This window comes from Helicoverpa zea, chromosome 26 (assembly GCF_022581195.2).
Source record: "Helicoverpa zea isolate HzStark_Cry1AcR chromosome 26, ilHelZeax1.1, whole genome shotgun sequence".
NCBI lineage: Eukaryota > Metazoa > Arthropoda > Insecta > Lepidoptera > Noctuidae > Helicoverpa > Helicoverpa zea.
The window spans coordinates 8,312,460-8,327,115 of record NC_061477.1 but is presented as its reverse complement, the minus strand read 5'-3'; the positions used below and the strand labels follow the sequence as shown (position 1 = coordinate 8,327,115).

Below are 14,656 nucleotides of genomic sequence, written 5' to 3'. Positions count from 1 at the left end.
TAGTCTTTGTAAGTAGTCTTCAATGGCCGGGAACATTTAATTTTGTTGTTATAAGGCAACATCCTCTGTCTTTGACCGATATTTTGGTTTCATCAGTCAGGATTTTGTAGGCTGCGGGATTGTTCGAAAGTTGCCGCGGCGCTGGTACATGAAAGGCTTAAGAAGGTACATAGTGGATTTTAGTCAGTAAGAGTCTGACACTTCCTCACAGCGGGAGGGGTCGTTTGATGAATTTTCTCACCAAAAAGAAAGGATGTTAAATATTACACACCCATTGTGAAGTCACCTATGTGAAGAAGAAAACATTTAAATAACTAAAGGTGTACAGACAATGTATTCATTTGTAATGCGTTCATACCAAACTAATATAGAAATACATAGATTTAGAATAAGGGCCTTTCATAATACGAAAAAATTTCATAGTAAAAGAAAAAAAAATATGTAAAGGGAAGAATGAAGTATGGTTGTAGAAATAGATATCGGTTCTTGTCCGTCTTTAGTCTTACTTAATGTTTTATTTTCGTTTAGTAACCTCCCATGTGTTTTTGTGAAACAAATAGTACATGTCAACATTGTATGGTGAGAATGACGTCACAAACGTGACCGTTAACCGTGATGGTACTAAGTTCATGATCCTATTCGCGTAAGATGTAACTTAAGTGTTTCTTTTGCAGAATTTCTGAGTATTATTCAGTCTAGGTATTAATATGTCCCAAACATCTGTTTCGAATTATTTATACCGCATTGTTATTGTTATTATTATAACAAATGTGTGAGTTAATTTATTTTTACGTGTATTCGCTGTTTTCCTTAAAACCTAACTTTGTTTGTAATGCTGCACTTGAATTATAATTTTGTTATATTTTCCATATGCTATCCACGTTATAGATAATACATTTTTACGATATTGTTCGGGTCTGCGTAAAATGAAACGATAGACACTGAAAGCCCCATGCCGGGGTTATAAAACTAGAGATAAGGTAATCAGTTTTGTCTGCTATTCCTATTTATAGCAACCAAAGACAAAAAAGTTTTAGAGAATCAATAGATAACCTAAGTGAAAATTCATTGCAACAACTTCTGTAATATAAATAATTAAACTTATCAATATCATTCAAAAATCGTAACACCCACAATGTATCCAAACAATCAACAATTTAGTTATGGTATGTTTCTAAATTCAATTCCAGTTTGACGGTTCGAAAACTATAGACAATACAACCGCCATTGAAACAGCCGGCATTTGTAACAACCAAAACATCTATTTTCGTATCCATTCTAAAATTAGGTTCCACCAAATTATCAGAACGTAACAGGTATTTTAGACTCAAAATTTTATCATATTTATCTTTAAGACAAAGTTTAGTTTTATCTCATAGAGTATAGAGCACCTGCAGTTTTATCAATGATTATACGCGTTTATTCCTAATTAAAAACAATCATCGTCCATCGACCATATTCAATACATAAGCTCTAATGTTATCTATAAAATATTCAGACGTACCAACTGCTACCACAAGTCCTAAATACCCGGTATAATGCACAGTCTTCAGGAACCACCAGGTTTTATCACAAAATACTGCCAAGGACAACACGTGAAGGTAACTATGCGGGTTCATTATCCTCCAAATGGCAGACGTAAAGAAAAACTTACCACTTCTAAACATTGTCTCACGTCTAATAGCATCGTATTCAGTACAATTCTCTAACAGATCCTGATAAATATCTATGTATCTGTTCCAAGCTAACGACGATAGCACCATTTGTCCCGAAAACAGGCAAATCACTTGAGCTATTTTCTGGAAGGTCACTTTAGTTTTATAGGATATCCCATTGTCTGTGCTATGATCCTTTTCTATGTCTTCTGTCGAATTTATTTCTTTTAGCTGATGGTAAGGAAGAGTGCTGGCTGGCGTGTTTTTGTAGCCTCTTCTCGGTGGATTGTTTCGCAAATATAACGTTATGCCAATCATCATTGCAATGACTCCAAGCAAGTCGCAAATCCCGTCGACCCAGTAACCCAAACTGCCAACATCAGACCTCTCTCCTTTTATATGCTTCCTTTCTCTCGCCACATGACCGTCCAAATCGTCTAAAAACATTCGAATTTGGAACAAAACTATGGCAACTCTTCTGAATGCCAAATTCGGGCATGTCAACAGTTTCGCGCCAATAACTGCGACCAAAACATGGAAGAAGGATATCATGTTCGGCGTTATAAACAACCAGTTCTCGGAAATGCCTAGGCCCACATCGACAATCGCGCACAAAGGCCCATAAATGTAGTGATTGATATGGTCCACCATAAGCGCTTTGACCGTAGGATGACATAAAGGGTTTATGGTGCAAGGAACCCATGTTACATCCTCGTAGTTCGGCAAATTCCTTGACTGTTGTATCGTAGACGTTTCTTGTGTGACATTCGTCGTGACATCGAAGCCATCAATTTTATAGTTCTGTATCCTCAGAAACAGGAATGTGTCCATACAAATGCAGTACACTACGATGACTAGAAGCAGAAATGTGAGTATTTTACTCGCTTGCGACGCCGGCCACATCATTTTTGCAGGTAATCGAATGACGAAGGGCCGCACTGGCTAGGCTTCTCGCACGATTACATGAACTGTTGACTCAAAACGCAATATTTAGAATCGGCGTGGGCAACGTTAACCTACGCGCGTTAATCCAAAAATAATCACACAAACTCCTCAATTTTATAACAATAACAATCTTTTTCTTAATTTGACGTATAAGTTTGTACTAAAAACACTGTTTGCACTGATCATAGTCACTCAGCCTCCTTTGGGGCACAAAATCACTTTGAAACCACTTCAATCCTCATATTCTTTTCTCGGTAAAATCGATGCACAATCGTTGGCCGCAGGTATGTTATCAAAACAGTATGTTGTAACAACTTGATGGTTTGTAACCATAACAGTCTTTAGTGCACTTGCTTGTTTAACAGTTTGTTTCATGAATGCATGTCGTATTTATTTTTATCGTTTGACAACAACTCACTGCGGGACTGACGCGACATTCGTTCGCCACGAGAGGCGGCGGCAGACTGGTTCAGTAAAGGCAAAATACCGCGAAGCGAAACGAGCAATGCGGGTTAGGGACTCGGGGTAGCCAGACCCGGTTTCGTAAATTCCTTTGTATGTTTTTTTTGATGTAGTGTTTATATGGGAAGCAGCTGAGTGAATGAGTGACGGATGCAATTTGTTACGCTTTTGCGAATACGATACGTTATCGAAGTTATAGGCATAGAACATGGCATATTTATATAAATACGTCAATTATGATTATATCGATTATAATGATTATTCTTACTAACTTTTTTAAGTGTGCGCGGTGGTTTCAATTGCCCATAGCAATAATATTCTTTAATTAGTTAAGAAGATTCTGATAGATTTTCAAAGATAAAAACGCGATATTACGTATCTGCAAGAATCATTTACAGACATAATAAATGCGAACGTAAGTTTTCACGGTAAAACGGCTGATTCGATATCGATCATAAGTATATTGCGTAGAAACTGTTTCCGAAAAACATGGATAAATCCACAAAACCTTGCTATATGGAGTACAAAATAAAATCGGATTTCATAAAGAGATTACCACAGTCAAACAAATAAATAGGCTTCTTATATTGGTAAATCGATTATAGATAGCGGGCTACATAAAACTCATTAACACCTGAGTCAACAATCTATAATCTACTTATTTATACTGCAGTAGAAGTAATCAATCATGAACTTGGTATTGATAAAACATACAGGTAAAGATAATGTATAAATAGTTTCTAATCTCAATTTTTACGAATCACACAGGAAAAGGTTGATTTGACTGTTTAACTGATTTGACTAGTAAATATTAATTGATTGGTGATGACAAGTACCTAAATTAGAACGCAGGTTCTCAACACAGATTTCAGATAAAATAAATCGATATTTCCGTCCTTCCTTGATCCCACCCAAAAAATATATACTTAACTTGGAACTCATCTTCCACTAATTAAAGGAACTAAGTATTCAAAAAACTAGCAACACCAAAAATTATGCGGGTTGAACCACGGTCAATGTTTCACAACTAAAGACATAGCGCCCATATTTTTACCGCCAAAAAATCTGTCAAATGTCAAAACTTTTAGCGGGTGTGTTCAAATTCTTAGTGAAACTAGATATTTTAACACTGTACTTCTAATTGGCTTATGTTTAACTGATCACCAGATATAGTAACAAACAGCAGACAAAAATAGTAAATGATCACCAAAATGAAACTCGCATTTTAATGTAAAACTATCACCAAAGTTTTAACACTTTGCTATCCTATTTAAGTGAAATTACTCCAAAATAAATCATGCGTAAGCCAAAAATAGTAAATGATCACCAAAATTAAACCACCATTTTAAAGTAAGATTATAACCAAAGTTTTTAAATTCTGCTATCCTATTTAAGCAAAATGAGTCCAAAAAAATCATTGTTATCCCAAAAGTAGTAAATGATCACCAAAAGTAGTAAATGATCATCAAAAAAGTTTTTACATCTTGCTATCCTGTTTAAGTAAACTGACTCCAAAAAAATAAGTTCGACCTGATAAAATAAATGTAATAACATTATGGGGACCCTTTTCCTGCACTAGCGTGGAAAATTGTCTATTGCATGCCTCTAAACAGTGCGATAAGAGTGTATTGAGAAACACATTCTTCTTCTTCTTTCTCCTGCCCTGTTCCCAATTTTACTTGGCGTCGGCGCAATATGTCATTTTCTTCCATTTTCCCCTGTCACTCGTCATACTGACACTCACGCATGCATTGCAAGCCGGACACATAACTTAATATGGCATCATAATACTTTATTTGGTAATAAGCCTACATTTTATGGCAATCACAGTGACTTATTTAGGCAAAAATAATACATTAATTTGGTCGTCAAGAGTTGGTGATCATTTACTAAATTTGGTGGTCGAATACAATTTAAAGTGAAGTCGTGACTAAAATAGCTGGTACTATTACATTTTTAGACTTTATTTTTCTGGTGTTCAGTAGATATTTCTGGTTGCAAAACTTAGGGTATCAAAGCATTTTATGGTGGTCATTATATTTGTTTCCCTTCTAATTTAATCCAACTAAATATAGGTGTTAGGTTTTCTTGTCTTTTTGTATGCATGGGACATACATTAGCATTAATTTTTGGGTCTAATTGAATTGACATGTTTATTTTTCTAAGTAGGCAACATTACCTTCGGGACTTTTTTTAAATATTACATCAGACAGTAAGTCTGACAACCAGTTTAACCTAGGAGTATTGGGTTGTCCGGGTAACTGGGTTTAGGAGATCAGATAGGGCAGTCGCTCCTTGTAAAGAACTGGTACTAAGCTGCATCCGGTAAGACTGGAAGCCGACCCCAACATATTTGGGAAAAGGCTAGGTCAGGGATGGCGAACCAATGGCACGCGTGCCCGTGGTGGCACGCAGCTTAATAATTTGGGCACGCCATTATTTTGCAAGTTTTCAATTGAAATTATGTACCTACCATAACTACGTACTTTTAAATGTTTTTCGTGGATTCTTCCCATATTCAGAATAGAGCCTATTTTATTAAGAGATCTAAGCATTAATTTAAATTTGAGAATGAAAAACAAGTCCCTTCGTCATAATCTTTTACCTTTTCATGTTAACTTTTTGCTATAAAGGCACGCCTCTATAATTATCATTGTGTTTTTTATTTAATTTGGCACGTAAGTCAATAAAGGTTCACCATCCCTGGGCTAGGTTAACATCATCCGAGCCTTTTTCCTAAACTTTGTTGGGGTCGGCTTTCAGTCTAAGGAGCGACTGCCCTATCTGACCCCCTGAACCCAGTAACATAAAAATATTTTTTCATCATCAATCATCATCTGATTCAAACTAAGTTAACATGTATTACAATAGCTTATGTAGTTACATTATCTACCTAAAAACCAATCGATTAATACAATGTTTTCGTAAACGTGTTTATTTCAATATATACCACGTTTATGATAATGGGATTGTGATAAAAAAATAGGTGATGACCCTTAGAGATATGATTAAAGGGAAAAATGCTAGCCGTAGTTAAACAATGATATTCGATAGCCTAATATATTCATTGAGGATAATTCTGAGGAGTTTGTTGCACCACTTCTTCACAGCAAAAACACATAGGAAGCGGTGAAGGGTGGGCGTTTTAGGGGCAGTCTTTTGTTTTTATGTTCAAAAAGTGCTGTTTTGCAGCAAAGTTCGTATAAATGATTTTGAGTTTGATGGCTACGGGCTACTTTTAGCCTTAGAAGAGCGTTATATTCTTTCGGGCACTTTCAGGACGTGAATTTTGGCAGAAGCTTGAATTAAATAAAAAACAGTAACATGGTAATGTGTTAACTATTATCAAGATGTTTGCAGATCAGGGTATGGCCTGACATGGCGTGATGGAGATTAAAAACCAGAATGCTGACCTCTATAAAATTGAAGACAAGGAAATAAGTGGTCTGCCTGTTAATGATAACAAATGGGACAACAAACTAATTACTAAAAGTCAATTACAATTGGTTGGCACAAGAAGATCATTTAGGTACAATAAGTTTAAGTAAAATGTTTTCAGTTTTTATTTTGTCCATATTAAGTCAGATAATTAATAAGGAACTCGGTACCCCATCGAAAAGCATAAAAGCTTATTATTCTCCACGGGAATCTATTTTCACACTTATTTTTCCAAATCCTTTTCTTTTCAGGGATAAGAAACACAGACACATTATTTCCATACTTTCAAATCCACAGCTAAATATTTTCACAGATATTTGTCTACATTACATTAGGACCTTCTACAAAATTATACTCTATGCAGACATATCATTTTACTTACGCAAACCATTCTTACTTAGCAAGATTACATGGGCAAGTTGTTCCACGCTTTTCAAAACTGCCAAGTAAGTATTGTAAGTAATATGATACTCTGTATTATCAAGACACAGTTTATTTAGACCACTTGGTGTTTTCTCACGGGTAAAAGGGTGGCTTACCAAGATATTAGAGCACTTGCATTAAGTCATTCTAACTATGTTCTTGTGATCATCATTTTACTAAAGCCCTTGTCGCAATTTCTATTTAGGGTCGTAATTTCACAAGCCTTGTCCTTTCACAAAATCTATAAATTTTTTCGTCGCTCGTTCTCTTTACTATTTTTTGCGAATTATTTTGTTTGTCTGTTATAGATTTGTCATCTTGTCATCAAGCGGGATGCTGGTTTAATCTGGAGGTGTAACACCCCCAACTTCCAGACTCCGGGCTCCTTTGTGAAAGCTTCTGAAACCCACAAAGCGATTTAGGCCCGTCCCGGGAATCTAACCCGCGACCTCGCGCACAGCAGTCGCGATATGTAATAACTAGACTAGCAAGGAAGTTCATCCACTCAACAATTTTATTGCCATCATCGAACGAAATCCACACCTAAATACATCTAAAGTCAATGAAATCAGATTTTGTTTGATCCTCTCTCGTAATTTCATGCCAAGCAATCGCTTCGGACCAAAGAAACAATTTATCTGACACGTGGACTATAAAATGCTCAGATCACGTATAGTTTACTACTGCTAACAATCATGCGTAGTTATTGACTCATTACACTTTGTTTCATAATATGAATACTAATCATACTATATTATGTATCACTAAATGACTGTTCGTCTCGGAACGGTCGGTCTCGTTCGGAAGAGTATCCGGTGCCTACGACTGAGAACAGCAGATATGCAACTGAGTGCCGGAGTGACTGCCTATCTGACACCCACAAACATTACTAACGTGATACCTAGCCGTTGGCATCATTATCTCAATCGGAAAAAACACCAAAAATCCAAGAAGTTTTCTGATAATGTCATCAGTCCTGACTATGTGGTCGACTCAACCCGTAAAACAAATGACTGGTGTTTAGATAATGGAAAATATTTCTATTTCGCATAATAATAATGAAATAAGTCGTTAAGGGTTGTTTACTAAGATATGATACACAAACATAAAACCGAAAAACACAGCCCACCCACCTGGTGCAGTCGCAGAATAAAAGACCAATGCCTTCTTATCTAGCTATTAAAACAATATTTTCATAATAACAGTCAAATATCTTTTCCAAATCAAAAGATAAAGAACCGCCTATTGTTATGTATGTGTGGAATATTGAAACTCTCAGTTAAGTATTGCTACGTATAAATTTGTAGGAATTAAAAGTCTTCAGCATCATTTTCTATGCAAATTCACCAGGAAAGCTTAATTGTTGTTATTAACAGTAGATTATTTTTGAGTCAATAAACTATTTTTATTTATTATTTAATTTATTTTTTTGTATGTCTCTTCCAGACCACGGGACTACAGAGTCCCGGATTTTTGGGAGGCGAACGTGGGGCCGAAGTCAACACGCAGAATTATTATTATAGATCACAACTGGCAAAAGGGATAAACTACCATGCCAGTATTTTAAGTACAGTCAGCACCAAAAGTCGATGAACAGAATCAACATGACAAAACACCTGTTCACAATAAAATGCCATAAGTTATAGTCGCAACTAGGAAACAAAATAGACTGTACACCAGAAACTTACAAAAGTCGTTAAACACGAGTATTTCAAAAGTATCTGTGCACTAGTATTCCTAAAGTCGCTGTACACCATCAATCCAAATGTCGCTGAACATCATTGTATCAAAAGTCACTAAACAGCAGTAAATACAAAATTAGGTTAACAAAGTATATTTTTAATGTTGCCGTGTGTTAATGTACTTTTGACGCTTATGTTGTTCAGCTACTTTTGGGACAGTACTTGCTTGACCTTAATAATGTATGTTAACACGTTAGTATCTATTTCAACAATTTTAATAATTATTTTGGAAATACACTCTTTTGCAAAAAAAGCGGGCACCTATGCGAAATCTTAGTTTTAAGGACTTTACGTGTATTTCAAAGGGTTTTAATGATTGTAGTATGTTTCTAGCATCAAAAGGGTTAGCCAAGCATGCGTGAGAGTGTATTCTAAATTTGAATTTTGTACAATTGCTAAGAAATTGGTTAAACCTTGTTTTGGACTAATTGCTGGCAGAAAGTTCGTCGGTGTTTTGAAAAGTTTTTGAAGTGATTTTCAGAAAACTGATAATGCAGTCTTAATTAATGTACCTTTTTGTTAGATCAAAACATTTTTGAAAAACTATGCGTATTTGATAAAATTTTCACCTGCTCTAAATGGGCTATTCTGATGATTGATGGCAATGTTAAGAGTTTCGGTATTTTAGTGTAAAGCGTTCTTCTGTTTAGATATTATACCCACGTGTTTTAAAATATCGCTTTTTCATAATTAAACACTATTTAGAGGAGTATCAGTACATTGGGCTGCGACAAAACCAATTTAAAGTAAGCAGTGCCGATCACAACTCGTCTCCTTTCGGACTTTAACATTTTTAAAAATCTTGAAATTCTACAAAATACAGAAAATAGCGCATAGACTGTGAGCACGAGGTCTTAAGGTCTCGTAATCACTGATTTTCAAACAACCTCGTCTCTTGGGAAACTCCGTAGACCTCCGAAGATCTATGAGTCTGAGCGTTCAAATAGCGTGTTTTTATCCCACTGACATTTTATTAAATAAACTTGCCTGCACCGAGATTTCCTTGCATCTACAGCACTTTCCTGCTTAAATCATAACAATGATTGGCTATCTGCTCATTTCTTAAGAAACATACGTTTGGTCAATACCTTTGAATTCTTGACTCCCTTTCAGCGAAATCATCGTTTAGTAACCCGATACCTATGGAGTTATAGAGAGCTTCAACGTGGCAATAATTAGACTTTTTAGATAGCTTAAACCCTCCTCATCATTTTTCATGTGGTTAATTTTAACATTTATCACAAAATTTGGTATTTTTTAATGTTAAAGTACGATAGGAGACGAGTTGCGATCGGCACTGCTTACTTTAAATTGGTTTTATCGCAGCCCGATGTACTGATACTCCTCTAAATAGTGTTTAATTATGAAAAAGCGATATTTTAAAACACGTGGGTATAATATCTAAACAGAAGAACGCTTTACACTAAAATACCGAAACTTTTAACATTGCCATCAATCATCAGTATAGCCCATTTAGAGCAGGTGAAAATTTTATCAAATACGCATAGTTTTTCAAAAATGTTTTGATCTAACAAAAAGGTACATTAATTAACGGCCAGTTTCTTCATCAAAAGTTAAAGTTAAAGTAATGTCTAAAGTGAAAGTAACGGTCAAATTCGTTTTTTCAAGGCTAAAGTGACAGCAAAATTCATAGAAAAATTGAATTTAACCGTTACTTTAACTTTAGACATTACTTTGACTTTTACTTTGGCTTTAACTTTTGATGAAGAAACTGGCTGTAAGACTGCATTATCAGTTTTCTGAAAATCACTTCAAAAACTTTTCAAAACACCGACGAACTTTCTGCCAGCAATTAGTCCAAAACAAGGTTTAACCAATTTCTTAGCAATTGTACAAAATTCAAATTTAGAATACACTCTCACGCATGCTTGGCTAACCCTTTTGATGCTAGAAACATACTACAATCATTAAAACCCTTTGAAATACACGTAAAGTCCTTAAAACTAAGATTTCGCATAGGTGCCCGCTTTTTTTGCAAAAGAGTGTATTTCCAAAATAATTATTAAAATTGTTGAAATAGATACTAACGTGTTAACATACATTATTAAGGTCAAGCAAGTACTGTCCCAAAAGTAGCTGAACAACATAAGCGTCAAAAGTACATTAACACACGGCAACATTAAAAATATACTTTGTTAACCTAATTTTGTATTTACTGCTGTTTAGTGACTTTTGATACAATGATGTTCAGCGACATTTGGATTGATGGTGTACAGCGACTTTAGGAATACTAGTGCACAGATACTTTTGAAATACTCGTGTTTAACGACTTTTGTAAGTTTCTGGTGTACAGTCTATTTTGTTTCCTAGTTGCGACTATAACTTATGGCATTTTATTGTGAACAGGTGTTTTGTCATGTTGATTCTGTTCATCGACTTTTGGTGCTGACTGTACAATGGGTAATATCTAACTTTTGCATAAATATCATTCTCCTGCCCTAACAAAATTGTATTTCAGTACTCTGTCGCCGTTATCTTAGGGTGCGTCCACATCTGGCGAATGTGCCGCGAATGCGCAGCACGCGAGCCGATTGCGAGCCGTCTGCGAGCTGCGCGCGTGCAGTCACTGCAATAGTTTGGTGTGCCTCTTTAGCGCAACTCATGCAAGGCTCGTATAGAGCGCGCGAGCGGCGCGCGATCTGCGCGCACTCAGTTCTCGCCCTTACAGTTCCGTATACTGGCTCAGTACTATCGAAGATGTCAGACGTCGCGCGCCGCCTGCGCGCTGATCGCGTACGGCGCTTAGGTCGCGCGCGAACTGCGCGCGGGCGGCACAGAAGCGGCGCACAAACAAAAATGCACGCGCGCAGCTCGCGGGCAGGTCGCAAACGGCTCGCGAGCTGCATATTCGCGGCACATTCGCCAGATGTGGACGCACCCTTACAAGTAGCTTTTTTCTAGCTGCAACTCCTTGCAGATTTATAACAGTTGTATATCAAAATATGGTTGTGTCTATACTTTTACGGTAAAGAAGAAACAATCACAAGTATAAAAGACCTACCATATTATCACTGCTTCACTCTAAGGTTCACTGAAGAGAACGCCTATGGCATTAAGTCTGCCTGTGTAATGTTATGTTGCATAAAGTTAAATAGATAAATAAGCAATGACTTACCTGGGGCACTTGCGTAGACTTCCCGCACCCAGTTTCACCGATCAGCACCAGCGTTTGATACCTCTCCAGAAGATACAAAATATGGTTTCGGTACTGAAACACTGGTAACCTCTGCCGCTGAGCGTCTAATGGCAGATGATGATACCGATTGTAAACAAATGAAGTTCTAGAGTCATTGTCTACTGATAGTGCGGCATCTACGTTAGGATTAACTAATGTTTCAATAACCCCATCTTTGTTTCTTGTCGGGTAGAGGGTTTCATCTTCACCTGTATACAAAATACTGATATGTAGATAAGCCATTTTGAATTATTTCAAAAAAGGAATGTCTGCTGAGCCTTTTCCGAACTATGTTGGGTTTGTGCAGTGTAACTGGATGCAGCAAAGTTATTTAGGTATAAAACAGAACTATTTCATTCTGCCAGAAAACCAATGGCAGAAAGATATTGTTGTTGGCAAGGAATCTTATGAACGTCGACAGATATAGTGGAAAAGAAAGACCAAAGAAACAATGGATGGATTGTGTGAAAGTAGATGTGGTAAGAAAGAATGTTACTTGTGAGATGACCGCAGATAGAAGAGTATGGAAGGAGAAAACAGGGCAGGAGGATGATGGCAAGGAATCTTCAGTAAAGATATTCTATGAAAGAAAACTTATATACTTATTAGAATCCAATATAACATAGCATGAGGAACTTTATCATATTGAGCCACCATTTTGAAAATGCAATATCTACCTGTGTCTATCTAGGGACTGCAGTTATTTTGTCACTAGCTGAAAAATATTTAATTCAAACAGAAAAACAATGTAGTAAATAAGTTAACACTAACATACTCAGAATGTATGTGAGAAAAACTAGAGGAATTATTTGCAGATAGCTTTTCAGGTAAAAATGGCCAATACCAAAATTGGTTTTCAAATAATTCTTTCGAAAAAAAAACTCCAGAGCGTAAAACGAAACCCTTTTTGTTGGTTGCCGGCAAAAATCAAAGAGATTTTTCATTTTTAATATAGTTAAAGTACGTATAAACTTGAAGCACTTACCTGCTAGACAAAGGACTAGACTGAACTGAAAGACCACACCCTAAAATGTAGCCTGAAATTGTGCTTATAGCTATGTACTACTGAAAATATAGTCAGTGGTATAATATAGTAACCTTTAGAGAAAATGATGATTTACCTGGCTTTATAAACCTCGGCCGCTGCCCCAACATTGTCAAATTATAAAAACAACACTTTTCACTGCAATTTAGAGGAAATTAATGATGTATGTGAACAGTTTTTCTATTTATTTACATTTTAAATTCACGAAGCATTCTACAAAATGCATTACTTCACTTTGTGATTGATTGATTTTTTGTGGTCCTGGCCAGGTAATAATTCGAATTTCAAGCGTGTCGTATAGTCTTGTCTTTGTTTAGCTACTGTCGGAACATGAAATAAAAGATGTCAAGAATTGCACCACAAATGCATCAAGATTGGAACGCGGTCGCGCTGTTGCGTTCAGAAAATCAATAAAATCCACCGGCCGCTCCCGGTGACATTTTAATAATCGTTTTGAAGTATACCCAAAATTATAAAAGTTCATCTTGATCAATTTATTTATTTATTCCATTGAGATGACTAGCTCAGGAGTCTTCTCTAGTATCAGTATCACTCGCTAAGTTCGTTATTCAAACAGAATCCTTTTTCTTTCTCGATATTTAAAATCTGCACTCGCAGCATTATGCTACTGCTCCATCTGGTTAACGTTAATGCATTAATGTCAATGGCCAACTACACGTTACTTAGGGCATTAAAACTGCGTGTTGGCTACACTTAGGTTACAATGCCGCAATGAGTTAATCTTCATGAAGTGACGCGTTAACCAGTGATGACAGATGCAGTAGTGGCGTAAGGGGGGCGAGGGGGGGCGGTCCGCCCCGGGTGCCACATCTCGGGGGGTGCCATCTTGGTCGGCACATATCTGCACGACCAGGATGGCGCGGGCAGCAGGGACAAGTCACTAAGGTGCCATTCTAATTTGCGAAGCCTAGGTTCACTACCAGTCACTGCGCGATATTCAAATTTTAAACAAAACTACATGCATGTGCGAGACATCGAGGCCGTCACCCCTTTCAGTCCGACTGTCACCCTTCTCTTGTATTTTTGCTTTTATCTGATTACGTAAACTAATTCCTCAAAGTTAGAAAAAAAAATTCTCTTCATTTCTTATTTGTTCTGCGCTTACTTTAGCAGAAAGTTAAAGCACCGACCCTCGCTTCAGTCACGGTTTCTTTGAATTTGTGATTCATTCTGAGTTAAATGAGAGAGTCCTCAAAAATAACAATTAAAAAATTCACTTTACAGTGGATATTTATTGTGGTGGAGGACTTTTATGTCCTAAATGTCAAAAAATTTTAAGCTCACTATGCTCGCAGCTGCTTCACTTTCCGGTCGTTTTTTTTTTCAAACTTGTTTGAGTACTTTTGTGTTCCAAAACTCAAAAATTTCGCACTTGCAGCGCTCGCGCCTTTCACTTTCTAATAGGTACTTTTCTCTACATTCTTTACATATCTTTTAGCGCGCTCTCTACACTCGCGGCTTCTTCACTATAGGGTGCTTTTTACAAGCTTGTTTGGGTACTTTTGTGTTAATTCTGTATGATTTATTTTACTACGTCATTATATTTTGGCGTTTTTTTTTTTGGGTGGGGGGCTGCTAAATTATTAGTCCGCCCCGGGCGCCACCCGATGCTACGCCGCCACTGGCCAGATGGGAGGGATTTCCCCCAAATTTGGGGGTATTTTCTGTCCACGGGGGATTTTTTGGGGAGGAAAATCCTTTGGGGGGATCATGGGGGGATTAAAAATTG

General features: G+C 36.8%; 2 protein-coding genes and 1 long non-coding RNA gene across 3 annotated transcripts in view; 1 reads left to right on the top strand and 2 right to left on the bottom strand.

Annotated features, from left to right (window-relative positions):
• Window positions 1-13,223, bottom strand: part of LOC124642902 (probable ATP-dependent RNA helicase DHX35) — a 49,252-nt gene extending 36,029 nt beyond the window's left edge. The window contains exons 1-2 of the mRNA XM_047181651.1: window positions 12,983-13,223; window positions 11,802-12,070 (exon numbers count right to left, since the gene is read on the bottom strand). Of these exons, the coding sequence (XP_047037607.1) occupies window positions 11,802-12,070; window positions 12,983-13,016 (303 nt within the window). The 5' untranslated portion in view covers window positions 13,017-13,223. The remainder of the gene's footprint in view (window positions 1-11,801; window positions 12,071-12,982) is intronic.
• On the bottom strand, window positions 1,398-3,197 carry LOC124642903 (ceramide phosphoethanolamine synthase). The gene has a single exon (XM_047181653.1). The coding sequence runs from the start codon at window positions 2,559-2,561 to the stop codon at window positions 1,440-1,442; it is 1,122 nt and encodes a 373-aa protein (XP_047037609.1). The 5' UTR covers window positions 2,562-3,197; the 3' UTR covers window positions 1,398-1,439.
• Window positions 6,380-8,267, top strand: LOC124642904. Its single transcript, XR_006985829.1, has 3 exons — window positions 6,380-6,591; window positions 6,752-6,946; window positions 7,232-8,267. It is a non-coding gene; the product is annotated as an uncharacterized LOC124642904 (long non-coding RNA).
• Window positions 13,224-14,656: the final 1,433 nt, after the last annotated feature.

What these genes read in the sequence shown, in the direction of transcription:
- LOC124642903 (XM_047181653.1), bottom strand. Translation starts at nt 2,561, where the DNA reads ATGATGTGGCCGGCGTCGCAAGCGAGTAAAATACTCACATTTCTGCTT.